At 37.4% G+C, this 20,974-nt stretch overlaps 1 protein-coding gene across 1 annotated transcript; it reads right to left on the bottom strand.

The window, feature by feature from the left end:
• Window positions 1–699: 699 nt before the first annotated feature.
• On the bottom strand, window positions 700–6,457 carry LOC142505011 (uncharacterized). Its single transcript, XM_075617837.1, has 4 exons — window positions 5,626–6,457; window positions 5,036–5,175; window positions 4,738–4,921; window positions 700–728 (listed from the first exon to the last, which is right to left on the bottom strand). Exons 1-4 carry the CDS (start codon window positions 6,455–6,457, stop codon window positions 700–702), a joined length of 1,185 nt encoding a protein of 394 aa, XP_075473952.1.
• Between the last annotated feature and the right edge of the window lie 14,517 nt (window positions 6,458–20,974).

Here is a 20,974-nt window from a genome sequence, read left to right as displayed (position 1 = left end):
AAAAAAACCCAAACAGACTTCCAAATTGGTGGAGAATCATACCCAGCAGGAACACGATCAAGGAGAAATCAAATTCTCTTGCACCAAGCAACCTATGGGAAGAATGTTTTAAAACCAATATATCTTTACGTAATTATTCTTAATCTTGATGTACTGAACTTTAAAAATAGAGAAGATCTCATAAATGATCGGACATCAAGTATGAGAATAGCAGCATGAATACTTGATCTCAACAAAGAATGATTCATTAAACTTAATGATTCTGATGGGATCAGTCAAAATCGTCTGGGACATGAATTTGGCAGAAACCAATGGAGTCAGTCCTAGCCAGAGAATCTTTTAGCGAGATAGCCGGAAAAATGACTACCCTATTCAAAGCACAATTTATAAGTGTAGACTATTTTAACAATCAAGACACAGAGAAGAAAAAGAAATATACTCAAACTCTTTATAGTCTCGAATTACATAATATCTGTTTGGTGAATGAATATATTACATTCAAAAAAAATATAGTAATGCAACATTTCTTTGCCAAAATGTCAAGTCCCTTGAGAAAAATATTAATAAGGGAATATATCTCTAATAATCTAGATACTCTAGCCAGACGAGCCTCTTTTCCTAAAGGAAAGTTGGCTGAATGGTGTCATATGACAGAATAACAAAATAATTAAAAACGATCAAGGGTATTAATAAACGTGGTCATTTATGTTGTAAGGAAAATGATCTTCCTACAATCATTGCAAGTAAGTCACAAAGGCTAAAAAAAAGGGTTTTAGATCTCACCCTTATATCAGAAGTAGAAGAAATGTAGGAAGTTCTTGGAAAACAATAACAATATGATCTAGACAGAAAGCAAGATCTTAAAATCTAGGGAAAGAAGTGTAGCATCAAGAATTATGATGTAATCCCAAGCATCAAACTCATCTCAAGCTTAAGACGAACACCAACAAAGAAAACTTTGAGAAGAACTCACATCAGAGCTAATAAAAATTTTAAATGTTGTAATTGCTGGACATGTGGAGCAAAAGGTCATATTTCAACTAATTGTCCAGAAAATTATAGAAAGGGATAAAGCGCTATGAATCAACTCCAGATATTGAAGAAGCGGTTTATTACCAAGATTTTGTTCAAGTATACCAGTTTGAGGATATTCCTTCATATGAGAGTATTTGTGGAGGAGAAGAAGTCTTGAATCAAGAAGAATCCGATGGAAAAAAATCAGAATCTGACTGAAGATGGAGTATTTTTGAAACGTCGTTTACCTTTTTCACTTTAAAATCCTACTATTTTTTTTTATAAACTTCGAACCATTCAATTAAAAATCATCCAACATTTCAAAATCCTAAATGCATAAAAATTCATAATTGTCAACCACCGAACTCATACGTCAACGTTTTAAAAATAATCCAAAATTGAACTTCAAAATCAAACATAAATCTCTAAATAGAAAATCCTCAAAATCTTTTCGTAAACTTTAACTATTAAATAAGTAAATATGAAATATCAATGTCCCTGGAAGTGTATTGCCGGACTCGATCCACTCAACCGTCAGCGTCTCCTTCAATCTCATCCTCACCCGCAACCATCCAAACCTAGTGAGTCTAATGACTCAACACATTCTAACCATGAGTAACAAATAATACATATATACATAAACATGCATAAAATCATACTTTTATTTAAAATAGCTAGCATAAATTTGTAATCATAAATCGTAAAGCTTTCCATCATCGTATATCATTTTTGGATGAAGTTTTTATCCTTGAAAGTGGCTAGCTGTAATCGTATCATCATGTGGTCGACTAATAAGTCTTAGCTCACCATTGTGCATGGGGACGGGCACTAGGCCTCGTTGTAAGTGGAAATACGATCGTCGGACTCCCTCTAGGCCTTCTCCCGTAAACGGGCTCCCTCTGAGCCTTCTCCCTCACGATATTCTTAATCATATCATGTTCGTCACAGTCAATTCACATCCTTCAAAATATTTTTTCTTTCCTTTTATTCATAAAATATCGTGTCCTTCAAAACTCGTAAAATATAATTTTTTCAGGAAAAATCGTACAGCTTTAGCATATATCGTAAAATACCATCACTGTCAAGCCTTTCGTACTACCCGGGACGCAAAATGACCATTTTACCCCTAGATTCCAAAATTATCGATTTTGATTTTCTCTTACTTTTATTGACTCGAGCCTATCCCATAGTATCATGTAAGCTTCGGCGGTAGGGCTACACGATAAGCTAGTGTTCCAACTCTGTCAAGAATCTCGAACGGTCCAATAAATCTCGGACTCAGCTTACCTCTCTTCCCAAATCTCATAACACCCTTCATAGGTGTTATCTTAACAAATACATGATCACCTACAGCAAATTCAAGATCTCTCCTTCTCTTATCAGCATAACTTTTCTGACGACCCTGGGCGGTCTTCATTCTGTCACGAATCTTAACCACCACATCTGCAGTCTGCTGAACTATTTCTGGACCAAGTTCTGCTCTCTCACCAACTTCATCCCAATGAACTGGCGATCTGCACTTTCGTCCATACAAAGCTTCATAAGGAGCCATAGCTATTGATGATTGAAAACTGTTATTGTAGGTAAACTCCACAAGTGGTAGTTTAGACTCCCAAGTCCCATGAAAATCAATCATACAAGCTCTCAACAAATCCTCTAATATCTGAATCACTCGCTCAGACTGGCCATCTGTCTGAGGGTGAAATGCAGTACTGAATAACAATTTCGTCCCCATGGCTGCATGTAAACTTTTCCAGAAGGACGATGTAAATCTCGGATCCCTGTCTGACACAATAGAAACTGGAATCCCATGCAAACGAATTATCTCCCTTATATAAAGCTCCGCATACTGCGTCATGGAGAAAGTCGTCTTCACTGGTAAGAAATGTGCTGACTTAGTTAGTCGATCCACTATAACCCAAATGGCATTGGATCCTCTGACTGACCTCGGCAAACCAACAACAAAATCCATGGTGATATTCTCCCATTTCCACTCTGGAATGGGAAGTGACTTAAGCATCCCTGCTGGTCTCTGATGCTCTGCTTTCACCTGCTGACAAGTGAGACATTCTGATACATATCTGCGGATATCTCGTTTCATCCCTGGCCACCAATACAAAATTTGCAAGTCTTTGTACATCTTGGTACCTCCTGGGTGAATAGAATACGGAGATGCATGTGCCTCTGACAAAATATCCTGTCTGATTGAATCACCACTAGGCACCCACATTCTATCTTTGTATCTCACAATACCATCTGACACTGTGTAGAGAACACTGCCCTTCGCTTCATCTTTTAGTCTCCATTTCTGTAGTTGCTCATCTGAAGACTGTCCTGCTCGAATACGATCTAGCAAGGAAGATTTGACTGTCAGATTAGACAGCTTAGGAGCTTTGCCCTTACGATAAACTTCCAAGTCAAACCTTTGAATCTCATACTGAAGAGATCTCTGAGCTGATAAATGAGCTATGACTGCAACTTTTCTGCTCAATGCGTCTGCGACAACATTAGCTTTTCCCGGATGATAGCTAATTTCACAGTCGTAATCCTTAACCAGTTCTAACCAACGTCTCTGTCTCATATTTAATTCTTTCTGTGTGAAGAAATATTTGAGACTCTTGTGATCAGTGAAAATCTGACATTTCTCACCGTATAGATAGTGTCTCCAAATTTTCAATGCAAAAACAACGGCTGCTAACTCAAGATCATGTGTCGGGTAGTTTTTCTCATGTACCTTCAACTGTCTGGAAGCATAAGCTATGACCCGACCTTGTTGCATCATTACTGCTCCTAAACCGAGCTTAGATGCATCAGTGTATAACACAAAATCTCCTTGCCCTGATGGCATGGCTAACACTGGTGCTGAAATAAGAGCTTGCTTCAAAGTATCGAAGCTCTTCTGACATTCATCGCTCCACACAAACTTAGCATTCTTCTTAGTCAGTGAAGTGAGTGGCACTGCTATCGACGAGAATCCTTGAATGAACTTACGGTAGTAACCAGCTAAACCCAGAAAACTTCGGATCTCAGATGCATTCTTTGGTTCAACCCATTCCTTGACAGTTGCTACTTTCGCTGGATCCACCTCGATACCACTACTAGATACTATATGACCCAAAAACGCTACCTTTTCCAACCAAAATTCGCACTTACTGAATTTCGCAAATAACTTGCGACTCTGAAGAATCTGTAAGACTATCCTCAAATGCTGGTTATGTTCTTCATGGCTCTTCGAGTATATGAGGATGTCGTCAATAAATACTATGACGAACTGATCAAGATACTGATGGAATACTCGGTTCATTAGATCCATGAAAATAGCTGGAGCATTCGTTACTCCAAACGGCATCACTAAGAACTCGTAATGCCCATACCGGGTCCTGAAAGCTGTCTTGTGGACATCTGCATCCTTCACTTTCAATTGATGATATCCTGATCGAAGATCTATCTTAGAAAATACAGTAGCTCCTTGCAATTGATCAAACAAATCTTCTATTCTAGGCAATGGATACTTATTCTTGATCGTCACCTTATTTAACTCACGGTAATCGATGCAAAGCCTCATGCTCCCATCTTTCTTTTTCACAAATAGTACAGGTGCTCCCCAAGGTGAGAAACTTGGGCGAATAAATTCCTTGTCCAGAAGCTCCTGTATCTGTTGCTTGAGTTCTAACATCTCAGCTGGAGCTAATCTGTATGGTGCCTTAGAGATTGGCACGGTACCTGGCATGAGATCGATGGCAAACTCCACTTCTCTATCCGGTGGAAGTCCTGCAACATCATCTGGAAAGACGTCTGGAAAATCTCTGACTACTGGAACATCTGATATAGATGGAGTGGTTACATCAGGTGCTGACACAATACTGGCCAAGAAAGCCTGACACCCTTTGGAAATCAATCTCCTCGCCTGCATACAGGAGATCATGCGAGGAAAATTCCTCCATCTAGCTGGCTCGAATAGAAACTGCTCCATGCCTAATGGTCTGACCAACACTGATCTCTTCTGAAAATCAATAAGAACTCGATTCTTTGTCAACCAATCCATTCCCAAAATGATATCAAACTCTGGCATTGGCAATATAATCAAATCTGCATACACCAAGTGACCCTGCAGTTCTAGATCAATATCTCTGACCACACTGGTGGCTAACAATTCTTCCCCTGATGGAAGTGTCACTGAAAAGTTCACGTCTAGGCCAATGGACTTGATGTCCAAATGATTAGCAAAGGTCTCCGATATAAAGGAGTGAGTGGCTCCTGAATCTATCAGTGCAGTTGTGGCTAATCTCTTTATGAAAATATTTCCTGAGAGATGTTAGCACAACACCAAACTTATATCCCAAAATACTAGCAATTAACTTTAAGCATAGTTGAAATCAATATATTCCAAGTCAATCTAAAATCTTACTAGTACACTAATAATCTCAAATAAAATTTCCACATGCAAGGCAAATAATACCGAGCTTAAATAGAAATGATTACCGGTCATTAGTGTAGTGTCTGGGTTCGCCTCCTGTGCGTGCATGGCGAATACCCTCCCTTGGGTTGGCTGCTTCCACTGAGGACACTGCTTCAGCATGTGATCCGTAGATCCACATTTAAAACACTTGCCTGATCCATACAAGCATGGTCCTGGATGCTGGCGGTTACACTTCGGGCACATTGGGAAAACAACGGGCCTCTGAGGCGCCCCCTGCTGCTGGATAGGACCCTTGCCCCTAGGTGGTCCTTGGTAAGGCTTCTTCCCAGGCTGCCCCTGAAAAGGTTTCTTGTACTGGGGTCGCTGATGCTGATGCTGTGGCTGCGGTGGTGCCTGGTAGGGCCTCTTGCCCAACATATCAGTCTCAATGTCTCTCTGGTCTTGCTCCGCCGCCAGAGCTCCAGAAACGGCAGCTGCATATGTAGTAAGGCCAGTTACTCTCACATCACGGCGCAAGACTGGCCGCAAACCACCCATGAAATACCTCAGTTTTGCTCGAGCATCATTAGCTATGAGTGGCACAAAGTAGCAACCCTGTTCAAACTTTCTCACAAACTCAGCCACACTACTATCTCCCTGTCGTAGTGTCATAAATTCCGTAGTCAAACGGGCTTGTACCTCCTCAGTGAAGTACATAGCGAAGAACATCTCTTTGAATCCATCCCAAGACAACATCGGCAAATTAACTGCCACCGATGCACTGTCCCACCATCGTCTTGCATCCCCTGCTAGGAGAAAAATGGCACATCGGACTCGATCCACATCCTGCAATTCCATATACTCAAAGATCACCTCTATAGACTTAACCCACTCTTCCGCCACCATAGGATTCGTAGTCCCTGAGAACTTCTGAGGATTCATCTTCTGAAATCTCTCGTACACTGCCTCCGGTTGAGTCCTCGGTCCTGCACCTCCTGCTGCTGGAGCTGGATTCCCCGCAACCTGTGCGAAGAACTGCGTCATAGCTGCAAGCATCTGCGCCTGCATATCTGGAGGTGGAGGAGGAGGAGTGGCTCTTTCCCTATCACGAGACTCTCGGTCCTCATCCCTAGCTCCACGGGCAATCAAACGTCTAGGAGCCATACTGTTCTAAAATTACCCAATACGTAAACCCAACATGCATATGAACATGATATAAATAACATAGGATTCACGTAACTGAACTTAAAAGTATGGACATGCTGAAAATAATAACTTAATGCATACTACACTAACATAAATCTTTGAAAACTTAAAACTTACAGACTTGAGGTGTGACCTTATGAGCTTCTTGCGACTGGAATTAGGCATAACCCTTTACAAGAACACCGCTCTGATACCAACTGTAACGTACCGTACTTTTACTACTTCAAAATTTGCGGAAAAATTAAAAATTTTCTTAAACATAAAATTTCATACGGTCGTCACTTGTCATTTAACTTAATAATATTAAAATCAACATTCCCAACTAATATTTTCCAACAAAGTACTTATTTCAAATCATCTCACATCCAACATAAAAACATAATATTTTAAAGTTTTCATAAAACATAAACATAGTGGTCCTCGGGTTTAGCCTTCCGCTCAGTCCAAGCATGCCCCTTGGTCGCCACCTCCTGTCTCCTCCTCAACGTACTCACCTGCATCGTTCAAGTCTAGTGAGTCTAAAGACTCAACACGTATAAACTGGGAATAACGAGTATTACATAATAAAACCACATACAACTTCAAAATATAACATATATACTTGAAACTTAAACTTTCATAATAACTTTGAACTCTCATAAACTTCTTTGAACTTAAACATACATACTTTGAAACTTGAATTTGCATAATAACTTGAACTTTCATAAACTTGAGCTTTGCATAAACTTTGAACATACATGCATACATAATATGACGTGCCATCACATAAACTTTTCTTTAAATATGCTTTCATACTTCAACATACTTAACTTCATCATTTTGCGTAGAGGATGTTTCAAAGCAAGTGACCCATAACATAATAAATATCTGATCAGACAAACCACAGTACTGGGCTGACAGGGACGTATCCACTGCCACGTACATGAGATCCCTGTTCATAATTTCACAGGCCAGTTGATCCACGTTCATAATTTAACGCTTCACAACCACGATCTAACCCGTTCATAATTTAACGGGCGGATTGGTCCCCGTTCATAATTTAACGCTTTCCAATCCTAACTTCAAACCCGTTCATAATTTAACGGGGTGGAGAGGTCCTCGGCCACGTTCACCGACTTCCAAACCCATTTACTTTTGGTCACAAGACATTTAGCATACCTCAAAAACTTCAAATATTTTCTTTGCACGTCATACATACTTACTTAGCGCTGAGGGATTCGTTGGATGTCAATCGTGTCGTTGCTGCAACATACTAACATGAATTCATAAGCTTAACGTGTACAACTTAAACGTAAAAGTCATGCTTAATCTCAAGCTAAATAATTTCTTAGAACATTCTATAATTTCTCACCACTTGACCTTGTAAAACATTAATGTTAAATCATACCATAACACCTCAAACCAAACATTAAGTGATAAAATATTTATCCCAAAAACTGAAGCTACACGGACCCCGTACCCAGGTTAGGCCCCGGGTCTGTGTAGGTACTGCCTCATATGTGTCATGTAAAAGAAGGAGCACGGACCCCGTCCCTAGGTCCGTGTACGGGTCCGTGTCTGTGCGTTTAAATATGTGTCGAAGAAATGAGAAGGCACGAACCCCGTGCTAACCTCCGTCGTCCGTGTCCGTCTGCCCAACGAATTATTTGATGAAAATTTTATGACATGTCTATTCTCCCAATTAACACATAATGCATCAAGATTCCACACTATGAGACCATTCTAGGACACCATAACAATGAACTAAACTTTTATAATCACCCTACAATTTATACGACCCAAAAATACTGTCATTTATATTAAAGTTTATTTCTTACGACTTCTTAATAATTCAAGCTTTTAACGACATGAATCGAAACCTCAAAAATACTCTAAACATCATTACTAACTTTCTTATATGCAGCAACGATCACCCATCGATCCCCAACAAAGCCTGCAACATAAAAACTTCAAGAACACATTAAAATTCATAACTTTCTTGAAACACGATTTGAGCAGTCATACGAAAAACATCATAACTCACTCGTTTTTAATCCAAATAACTCGAAATTTATATCAAATCGAACGTATCAAAAAGATCTATGTTTTTGTAGTTGAAAGTTTTCTCAAAATATGTACCGAAAAATTGCAGTTTTCGAAAGAACATCAAAACAGGAATTTTCGGATCTAATTTGAGCAGTCATACTAAAAACACAATAACTCACTCGTTTTTAATCCAAATAACTCGAATTTTATATCAAATCGAACGTATCAAAAAGATCTACGTTTTTGTTGTTGAAAGTTTTCGCAAAATATGTACAAAAAAATCTCAGTTTTCGAAAGACCATCATAACACGAAATTTCAACTCCAAAAATACTTCCAAATACATTCGGTAGATTTTTCTGCTCAAACTTCTACATCATACATACATTTTTATGCTTAAAAACAACTTAATACATAATATGACATGATCGATGCAGCAAGAACAGATTATACGTGCCTTTTGATATTTAAAAATACCGAAACGACGATACCGAAGCGGAGATGATACGGGAGACGATCCGGGACGAAGTTAGCTCAATTTCTTCAAAGAAAACTTACTAAATATATGCTGGAAATTTTTAGAGGAGATGTGCTCGTTGAATGAAAAAAAAAGAAGGAAGAAAATGAAATAAATAAATTGAGATAGGAGTGTTTTAAAAACACAACCTTCTCTTTAGTCAAAAAGTTTAATAACATGTTTTGTTTTGTGTTTTGTGTTGTGTGTGTACGTGTATATGTGTGTGTAAATGTGTGAGTGTGTGTGTGAGTCAAAGTGTGTGTGTTTGTGTGTTGATATATATATGTGTATATATATATATACCTACATATATATAAACAATTGTAACATATGTATTTAATATACTAAAAAATCTATTTAAAAACATTTAACTTACTAATTTAAAATAAATCTCATATTAACCCCATTATAAATTTTAAATTTAAATAAGATGCACAAATACTACAACTTTAAAATTTTAAAATCAATTAATCATTTAAATAATTAAGCTCTTAAATTACTAAAATTAATTAAATTATTTAAAATACTCCATCCTTATCTTAAATAAAATACTGCATTAAAATTTGCTAAAAAAAATCGTCCCTATCTCCTTTCCTCGATCTCGCCTCGAATAATCGCCTGAAACATAAAACTCTAGAAAACATTTTAACATACATTAAATAAACATAAATAATTAAAATAATAAATTTCATAAATTAAATATATGCATGGATTTTACGTATACTATTTTGGGCTTTACACGATAATAATAGTGCAACTCAAATCTTGTAATGATACAACAGCTCAATCGTTTTTGTTACGATTATTTTATCTATTCTAACTGAGATAATTATTGTACCAAACAAATTATAAGCTTTACGCGATATTGGGTAAATATCAAAACATGTGGCTAAAAGATCACCTTAGAGATTATGTCATTGTATATAGCGAAATGAATTTGGCAGTGCTTGCAACTGTAGATTTCCCCTTCAAGATAAATCAAGTATATCAACCCCCATAATGCCAACCACTCTTCGACTATAAAATAAAAACCCAAAAAATCTTTGATTCTCGTGAAACTGTGAAGAATCTCAGGAAAAAAACTGAAACAGATGTCCAAAATGTTGGTCTCAGATACAACATCTTGAGATAAAAGTATGAAAATATAGAATAAAATTAGACACCGAGATTTACGTGGAAGCCCGTAAAAATTATTAGGATAAAAAACACGAGCAAGATTAAAAGAATTTCACTATAATATTTTATGGTGTACAAATACTCACTGTATTTCCAAAAAGAACATACTATCTTACTACATGAGAACAAACACCTCACTAATATTATAGAACTAAGCACTTAAATGCTATAAAATGAAAGAAAAGAAAACTGAGAACTTGGGATTCATTCAACTGATAGAGGATAGCTCTATTTATAGTTGTGAAGATGATAAGCCAATTTTCAATTTTGCCTTCAAATTTGACAAATTGAATCCTGAATGTGAAAGCTTCTGAGCTCATTAAATGTGCCTAAAAAACAATCCGCATTCACATTCAACTTGTCAGCATTCATATTCGAATTGTCAAAATTTTTCAACTTGGAGATTTGATTGAGTATCAAACACATCTCCACACATCCTTTCAATCTTGTCATTTCCTGCTACTTATATTTCCACTAGGCCATTTGAAGATCTACACCAGTCAACATATCAATGTTTATTGGCTTGGTCAGAACATCAGCTATGATATCCTTTGTATGGATCTTCTACATATTCACACTTATTTCCTCTACTACTTCTCGAACAAAGTGAAATTGAACTCCAGAGTATTTAATCATGGAATGAAATGCTGGACTCCTTGCTATATGCAAGACACTCTGACTGTCACAGAACAAATGAATCTTCTCTTGTTTGTGCTCAATCGAATCCAATGACCTTTTAATCCATATTGCTTCATTGTAAGCTTTCGATAGCTGTCATATATTCTACATTTGTTGTAATAACGCCAACTGTTTGTAGTTTTGAAACACAACTTACTGCTCTCACTGCAAGTTTAAACACATAACCAATAGTGATTTTCTGAAACTTCCACTACTCGTTTTTCTTTAAAAATATTAAAAAAAATTTATATCTCGGTCGATACATATACATATATATATATATATATATATAAGATTTTGACACTATTTTAAAATAAAACATACCAACTATATTCAAAAAATTCAAAAGAAATTATTCAAACATAAAATCGTCAAACGTTTGTCCATCGTAACTTAGCAATATTTCAAAAATATACTATCTCTACCAACCTCTCAAAAACCACTCAAAATCATCATAAAATTCGTAAAAATATTTAACATAAACATTAAATCATAAATGCGGAAAACTAGCGATGATCCTCGGGTTATGTGCACCTTCAGACCAGCAAGATCAACAATCAAGACCCTCAACAACATCAACATCATGCTCACCTGCATCGATCACACCTATGAGTCTATTGACTCAGCAAACAATAACCATAATAGCAAGTAATACTTATACAATCACATGCAACAGTGAAAATAATTTTACTTAAAATAAAATTTCATAAACATGCATAAACTTAAACAATTTTCATATCCTCATATACATATTTATTTTCATCATAAACATATATGTTTTCCTTTCATTGAATTCAGATCTTTAATTGTGACTTTCGTATTAGCTGAAGATCGATGGATCCATCTATGTATTACAATAATACTGGGCGACGGGGACATCAGCGACACTCTCACCCGTCAACTGAGCCTTGGCCTTACATATCATCGTATCATCATAATAGTATCATCGTATTAGTCACAATTACTTCACTTCCTTCAACATTTCATATTTTCATCACTTTATAAAAATTAAACATGCATAAATCATTTTTCTTTTAAACCAAGCATGCAACATATCTTTTAGCTTTAACATTTTCGTAAAATTCCACAAACATTATAAATAAACATTTTATCATATATTATAGTATTCGGGACACTGCCATGACGTCTACTAATTTTTAGGCGTAAAATGATCGTTTTACCCCGAGACGTAAAATTTCTCGCTTTTGACTTTTTCTTAATTTCATTGACTCTAGACCATCCCAAATAATTATTTAAGCTTAAATTAAATTTCTCATATTTTTATTTAGCTTAAATTCAAGGATTTTGATTTATTTCGTGATTATTAATTCATTGTGCGTTTTTTAATCCCGAATTAATATCAAACTTTATTATTAAATTCCCAAATTTTAAACATAGAATTTTTATACCTAATTTACTCTTGTGAACCATGAACCACCCTCGTGGACCCACGATTCAACCCTTAGCCATTTAATCCCTAATAACCGAACCCTAAATCTTTTTCTTTAGCCAACTCCCATTTCCCGCGAGCCGCACCCAAGCCACTCCGAGCCAGCCCCTTTCCAGACCACCCATGGACCCTATTGAACCCATTGTACTCAACCTAACTCGTTGCAGGCCCTTGTACAAAGAATCCGAGCCGTGCGAGTCGTCTTCACTTTGGTCTAGGACTCCTATTACACTAGGACTCCTACCCTCGAGCCACCACCGAGCCCGAACCCTACCTAGGACCATGACTAACCTCCTTATAATCCCTTTGGCCCAAACCCCATGGCCCATGCACAGAAACGTGCAGGCCCCGACTCTTACACACGGTCGCGGCTAGGAAGAGTCTTAGTTGTGCGCCTCTTCTGTTTCCAGCCCTCCCAGCTTCATGTGGACCTTCTTAGCTCGAGACCAGGACCCTCACAAGCCCTGCCCTTCACCCTGAGAGCCCCGCACAGCTTCCCTTCCTAATACCCCAAGGCCGAACCCCTTGAACACGAACATGAATAATTTCATCCAGCTTTTTTCCTGTCGTGTGCAGCCATGGTGTGTGCTTGTCACTACCCTTAAATTCTCTAAAACTTGACCCTTTTGGTTTCCCTAAGATGGCAGACCCTTCACGCAATAATATTTCAAGTTTTGGAACAAGAAATCATGAGTTAATCACATGTCTATGCATAAAAACGAAAATAAAAGCAAGGCCAACTTTTTTCCCTGCAAACACAATTCAGACGTGTATTATGGTGTGATAGATGTAAAAGAAAGGTGTATGGCGTGCCTTCACGTATATTACGCACAACAATACGTTGAGATGCGAAGAACGACGACGAACAGAGGACCATTGCTGATTTCTTTCAATAAAAATTACCCTCCCTTGGCTGATGTTCTCGTGTGTGATGTGTTTGAGGAGTTCTAGGAGTCTTGTGTGTGAGTTGGGCATGCATATGAGGGTTTATGGGAGGGGTTATGGGCTTTAAATAATTGTTAATTGGTAAGTGGACAAGCCTAGGCCCATTATCATGGTACAATAGGCCGTATTTCGTTTAGAAAAGTATCCAAGTTGTCAAAAAGTTCATATTTTCGTTGAAAATCAAATGCCGATAAAAGTTACGTCTCGGCGTATAAATTCATCTTGAAATTCCTTATTTTCAAAAATATCATAAAGTATCGACCTTATTTTAAATCATTAAAAAATAATTATTTAATAAAAATATTTTCCAATTTTCAGCCATCGGTCTCCATTCCTCGATCGCATCTCGAATAACCTTTAAAAATACCGCTTTATGCATTCAAGTAGTAAACTACTTTAAACCATATAAACATATCAAACATAATCAATTTAAACAATTAAAATCATTTAATTAGTTATTTTCCATTTTTCCTTAATTTGCAGCAGTTGGATTACATCATCTTATTTTTGGACCTTACAATTCCTCCCTCTCTTAAATAAAATTTAGTCCTCGAAATTAGAACTTACCGAATAACTCCGGGTAGCCACTCCTCATGTCCCTCTCGATTTCCCAAGTGGCTTCTTCTTCCGAGTGATTTAGCCATTTGACTTTGATCATTGGTATAACTTTTTTTTGGAGTCTTCTTTCTTGTCTAGCCAAGATTTGTATGGGTCTTTCCTCATATGCCATATTTGGAGTCAGTTGCAGTGGTTCATAATTTAGTACATGTGAAGGGTTTTACGTGTACTTTCGCAGCATCGAGATGTGGAACACATTGTGTACTCCAGATAGCATTGGTGGCAGCGTCACTTTATAGGCTAGTGTTCCAATCATTTCCAAAATCTCAAATGGCCCTATGAATCTTGGACTAAGTTTGCATTTTTTGCCGAATCGTGTAACACCCTTCATAGGTGCTATTTTCACAAAAAGTGGTTGCCTACTGCAAACTCTAACTCTATTCGTCGCTTAACTTTTTTGTCAGCTTTGTGCAGTCTTCATTCTATCTCGTATTTTGACTACTAGCTCCGCTATTTGCTTGATCAAGTCCGGACAAAATTCTCCAATCTATTATTGTAGGTAAACTTCACTAGTGGCAACTTCGGTTCCCAACTTTCTTGAAAATCAATGACACAAGCTCTCCAAAATTTGAATAACTCTTTCGGACTGTCTATCAGTTTGAGGATGGAATGTCATGCTGAATAATAATATAGTCCCCATTGCTGCATGCAGACTCTTCCTAGGAAGATGATTTAAATCTCGGATTTCTGTCAGAAACAATAGATACGGGGATCCCATGCAGACGAACTATCTCTCAAATATAAAACTCAACATATTGTGTCATGGTGAATGTCGTCTTGACATGTAGAAAATGCGCTGATTTCGTAAGACGATCCACTATCACCCATATAGCATCAAATCCCTTGATAGTTCTCGGCAATCCCACGACAAAGCCCATAGTGATGTTCTCCTATTTCCACTCAGGAATAGGAAGCGGCTTAAGTCTTTTTCGCTGGCCTCTGATGCTCAACTTTAACTTGCTGATATGTCAAACACTCGGATACAAAACGCAAGATATCCCTCTTCATACCCAGCCACCAATACAATAATTGAATATCCTTGTACATCTTCGTGCTTCTAGGATGAACAGAATATGGCGTGTCATGAGCTTCCTTCATAATGACCTCCCTCAAAGAGTCATCACTAGGAACCCATAAACTATATCGATAACGAACTATACCATCCACTTCAGAATAAAGCTTCCGGCCCTTGGCTTCATCTCTCAATCTCCACTTTTGCAATTGTTCATCAGTAGATTGTCCCTCACGGATTTTATCTCTCAAATTCGACTGTACTGTCATGGTGGCAGATTAGGGGCCTCGCCCCTAGCATACTCTTTAAGCTCAAAACGTTGAATCTCGGACTGCAATCGTCGTTGAAGTGATAATTGATTAATAACTGCTATCTTTCTACTCAATGCGTCCGCTACCATATTAGCTTTTCCCGGGTGGTAGTTAATGTCGCAGTCATAGTCCTTTAACAACTCTAGCCATCTTCTTTGCCTCATATTCAGCTCTTTTTGTGTGAAGAAGTATTTCAAACTTTTATGGTCGGTGAAAATATTGCACTTCTCCCATATAAGTAATGTATCCAAATCTTTATTGCAAATACTACCGCTACAAGCTCAAGATCATGAGTGGGGTAGTTTTTTCTCGTGAACTTTCAGCTGTCTCGATGCATAGGCAATAACTCGATCATTTTGTGTAACGTCCCGAAAATTTGAAGGTCCACGTATATCACGCGCATGCAAGTTATTAAATTCTTTTGTATTTTAATTAAATGTTTTAATTGCATATATCAATATGTTGTGCATGTTGACATGTTTAAAATGTACTTTTCTACATGAATACATTAAAATGTAATTTTAAGGGATATTTGAGTTGTGATCGAGGAACGAATACCGATGGCTGAAAAATGGAAATGTTTTTATTAAATAATTGTTTTTAATTATTTAAAATATAGGTTGATACTTTTACTTATTTTCGAAAATAAGGAGTTTTAGGTGATTTTATACGCCGGGACGTAATTTTTATCGGTGTTGGTTTTTCAACAAAAATACGAACGTGTTGACAATCCGGCTAATAAATTTACAAAATTTATTAAGCAAAATATTTTAATTAAACACTAATGGGTTAAGTGGGCCTAATTAACCTTGTTAATGGGCCTAAGCTAGTAATTAGTGTTTGGTTAGTATTTTATTAAATATTTAAAGTGCAAAAACCCTACCCCATGCCATGATATGTCACGCCCCCTACCCCCAAAAGCATCACAATTTTGTCCTTCAAAGAGACGGCACACACACAATATTTCAAGGAGGAAGTTTCGAATATTGCAAGGAAAAATTCAGACAACGTCTTCTCGTCATCGTTCTTCGATTCGTCAACATAAATTCATGTGTTAAACACGCAAAGGCACGCCATACTCTTTCCTTTACTCATCCATCACACCATAGTAATTGTTTAAATATGTTTTGCTTGGAAAAACAAGTGACGCTTTATTTATTTTTGTTTTATGCATAAACATGAATTTTAAGGTATGGATTTTGATCCAAAAACATGATTTTCTTGTACCTAAAGGGGCTGTCATGAATAGGAAAGGTTTAAGGGTTGTTTCTACATGTTTTAAAGAGTCCTAAGTCACAGAAAACATGCTGCACACCAGACACATACAAGCTGGAACAAAATTGATCATTGTTGTAGCATAGATGATCGGCTAAAGGGAAATTGATGCATGGCTTGGCTTTGGCTAGACCGGAGCTAGGCTAGGGTCAGGTTTGGGTCAGGGAAGCAGTCCTAGCCATGCTAGGACTCAAGTCAAGGGGCTGGGGACCCGAGAAGGGACATGCAGCGCAGGGAAGGAAAGGCTCGGCCAGGGGGCTTTGGGCTGAGCTAGGCTAGGTCCTCGGGGTCTTAAGAGGGTGCACAAGGGTTGGGGCAAGGGCTGGAGTGGCGTGGGTTGCTGCTGGCTCGAGGAAAATAATGGAACTGTTAGAGATGACAAGAGACGCACGGCTGCTGTCTTGTACAGATGGTTTGCTGCTTGCGTTCAGGGTCTTGGGCTGAACTGGGGCAAGGCTAGGCGTGGTCCAAGGTCAGTGAAGGTCGTGAGGGGTCAATTGGTTAAGGGCTGGAAAAGTCCTAGACTAGATAGGAGTCCTAATACCCCTAGGATACTCAAGCACACACACATGCAGATCTGGTCTCGGTTCCAGGAGTTATTGGGCAAGCTAGGGTCTGGTTCTTTGGGCTGGGCTGGTCAGAAGGGTGCCTAGGTGGGTTGGCTCGGGTTTGGCTTGAGGTGGCTTGACCATGGCTCGAGTAAATAAGGAGTTGGCTCGGTATGTTCCATTAAGGGTCAAAAACAAAATATAAAGACTAAAGCTGTAACCATGGGTCCACGGGTGTGGTTCATGGCTCAAAAGTGTAGATTAGGTATTAAAAACTGTTATGTTTAAAATTTAGGATCAAAATATGGAATTTTAAAATTATCCGGGATTTAATCGCCTCGCAAAACGTTAATTAAAGAATTAATTGAAAAGCCTAGATTTAAGCTTAATAAAATTATGAAAAATTAGATTTAAGTTTAAATAAGTATTTGGGACATTTTAGAGTCAATAAAATTAGGAAAAAGTCAAATTCGAGGATTTTTACGTCTAGGGGTAAACCGATAATTTTACACCTAGAAAATAGTAAACGTCATGGCAGTGCTCTGAAAGCTGTTTTATATGTTAAAATGTTTATTTTAAATGTTTATGAAATTTTATGATTAAACGTTAATGTTTATTTTAAATGTTTATGAAATATTATGATAAAATGTTAAAAAGTTTATTTTAAATATTTCTGAAATTTTATGATCAAACGTAAATGCTTATTTTAAATGTTTAAAGAATTTTATGATAAAACGTTAATGTTTGTTTTAAATGTTTATGGATTTTTAGGATTTAATACGGACATTAAAAGATATGTTGCATGCTTGGTTTTAAAAGAAAAATGATATTAATATGAATGATTTTATAAAGTGATGGGAATACGAAATGTTGAAGGATGTGAAGGGATTGTGACTAATACGATGATACGATGATACGAATGGAGATATCGTGAGGGAAAAGGCCCATGAGGGAGCCCATTTACGGGAGAGGGCCCCAGAGGAAGCTCATTCGTGGGAAAAGGCCCCAGAAGGAGCCCGTCTATGGGAGAAGGCCCCAGAGGGAACCCGATGATCGTATTTCCAATGACATGATATGTTAATACGTAAGGCCAAGGCTCAGTTGACAGGTGAGAGTGTTGCTGATGTCCCCGCCGCCCAATACTGTGGTTACATGTAGATGGATCCATCGCCCCTAATACGAATACAAAAGTCACAATCAACGATCTGAATTCAACGAATACGAATACGAATACACATATGAATATGTTTATGATGGATATGAATATGTTGATGATGATACGAATACGTTTATGATTATATGAATATGTTAAAGTTTATGAGGATCGTGAAAATGTTTATGTTTTTACATGATCATGAAAATGTTATTTTAAGTACAAGTATTTTCATTGTTGCATGTGATCTATATATGTAGTACTTGTTATCAAGATTATGGTGCGTTGAGTCTTTAGACTCACTAGGTACGATTGATGCAGGTGATTATGAAAATAATGATAATGGAGGTTTTGATGGTTGACTTTGCTATACTGAAGGTTCACATAACCTGAGGACCAGCGCTTCTAGTTTTCCGCATTTACGTTTATAATCTATGACTTTTAAGTTATGTTAAAAATATTTTATGACTTTGATTATGATTTTGAGTGGTTTTTGAGAGGTTGTTAGTTTTAGCAATTTTGCTAAGTAGGAGTTGAAAACGAGTAACGATCTTATGATTCAAACGATGTCCTTTGGATTTTTAAATGTTAGTGGGTTGTTTTATTTTAAAAATGGTGCAAAATATTTTATAAATGTTTATATGTAATTCGGCCGGAATTTTGAAAAGTTTTAAAAAAAATTTATAGTACTTTTTAAGAAAACGAGTAGTGGACGTCTCATTTTGTATCAGAACTGCACCCAAACCAAGTTTCCAAGCGTCAGTATATAGAACATACTCTCTTGTCTCGATGGCATAGATAACACTGGAGCTGAAATCAGAGCTTGCTTCAACTTGTCAAAACTTTCTTGGCACTCGGATCCCCATATGAACTTTGCATTCTTCTTTGTCAAAACGGTCAAGGGTACGGCAATAGATGAGAATTCTTGAATAAACTTTCGATAATAGCTAGCTAGTCTCAAGAAACAACGTATCTCGGTTACGCTCTTCGGTACGGGCCATTCTTTCACTGCTTCAACTTTGCTTGGATCTACCTCAACTCCATCTCTAGAAATGATGTGGCCTAAGAACGCCACTCTTTCAAGCCAAAACTCACACTTGCTGAACTTTGCATATAATTTCCTATCTTCCAGTACTTGCAGTGTTGTCCCCAAATGCCGACTATGCTCCTCCTTGCTATCCGAGTATATCAGAATATCATCAATAAAAACGATCACGAATTGATCTAGGTACGGCTGAAATACGTGATTCATGAGATCCATGAAGATCACTGGCGCATTGATCAATCCGAATGGCATGACCATAAATTCATAATGCCCATATCGAGTTCTAAACGCTGTCTTATGAACATCTGTCTCTTTTACCTTCAACTGATTGTATCCAGAACAAAAATCTATCTTTGAGAATATCGATGCTCCTTGTAATTGATCAAATATGTCTTCAATTCTTGGTAGAGGATATTTATTCTTGATGATGAACCTATTCAGCTCTTTATAGTCGATGCAGAGTCGCATACTACATTCTTTCTTCCTTACAAACAACACTGGTGCGCCCCATGGAGAACAGCTAGGGCATATGAAACCCTTGTCTAATAATTATTGGATTTGATTTTTCAATTCTTTCATTTCAGCGAGCGCTAGACGGTAGAGTGATTTAGAAATTGGTATAGTGCGCGGCATCAACTCAATAGAATATTCCACCTCATGGTCCGGTGGAATGCCAGAGACGTCCTCCGGAAAGACGCTAGGAAAATCTCTGACGATATCAACGTCCTCTAGCTTCTGACTGTCAGGAACATGTGCTGAAGTAACACATTCTAGATAAGCTTGCCACCCTCTCTTAATAAGCTTCTTTGTACACATACAAGAGATAATGTGTGGCATTTGTTTGTTTCTTGCTGCCTCAAATGTGTAAAAGGTTTCACAATAGGCGGTCGAATAGACACTGTCCTCTGCTGAAAATCTATCGAAGCTCCATTTGCTGTCAGCCAATCTATGCCAAGTATAATGTCAAATTCAGGCATTTGGAGTACGATAAGATCTGGCCGAACCACATCTTTATACAAAAGAAGCTCCAGATTCTTCATTATGCTTGATGTGACCATTTGATCACCGGAAGGAATAGAAACTTTGAAACTCAATCCCATATCATCGGGTATAATACTTAGTAGCTTGGTGAATGTATCAGATATAAATGAGTGTGTAGCTCCTGAATCTAGCAATGTGTAGGTGGCTACACCTTGGACAAGTATCTTTCCTGCGACGAATATGCTGTTAAATTCTATCGTTTTGAAGCTTAAGGAATTTTTATCATTATTTTCCCAAAAATTTATGAAGATGAGTGATTGGATCCTACTGTTCCTAGGAAAATTCACAATTTCCCCCTTATAATTTTCGATTAATTGCATTTTGACCTTTCAATTTTTGAAATTTTTGTTTTAGTCCCCCAGGATTTTCAAATTTTGCAATTTGACCCCTTAAAGTTTCGAATTTTTGCTTTTTCGGTCCCTTAAATTTTGAAAGTTGCATTATGGTCCTTAGAATTTTTTGAAATTTCTTTTTGGTCCCTTAAGTTTCGATTATTACAATTTTGTCCCTTAAGTTTTCGAAAATTCCTAATCATGACCTTGATTTTGATTTTTCTCAATTTT

The sequence above is a fragment of the Primulina tabacum genome, chromosome 10 (genome assembly GCF_025594145.1).
Source record: "Primulina tabacum isolate GXHZ01 chromosome 10, ASM2559414v2, whole genome shotgun sequence".
NCBI classification, from domain to species: domain Eukaryota; kingdom Viridiplantae; phylum Streptophyta; class Magnoliopsida; order Lamiales; family Gesneriaceae; genus Primulina; species Primulina tabacum.
This window is presented reverse-complemented; position numbering and strand designations above follow the sequence as displayed.

Excerpts from the sequence above, each read along its gene's own strand:
- LOC142505011 (XM_075617837.1), bottom strand. The coding sequence starts at position 6,457 with ATGACGCAGTTCTTCGCACAGGTTGCGGGGAATCCAGCTCCAGCAGCA. Across the intron at positions 4,922-5,035 it reads ATTGGTTGACAAAGAATCGA|GCGAGGAGATTGATTTCCAA; the intron begins GTTCTTATTGAT and ends TCCTGTATGCAG. Across the intron at positions 729-4,737 it reads TGCCATCGATCTCATGCCAG|GAAGATCATTTTCCTTACAA; the intron begins GTACCGTGCCAA and ends CAATGATTGTAG.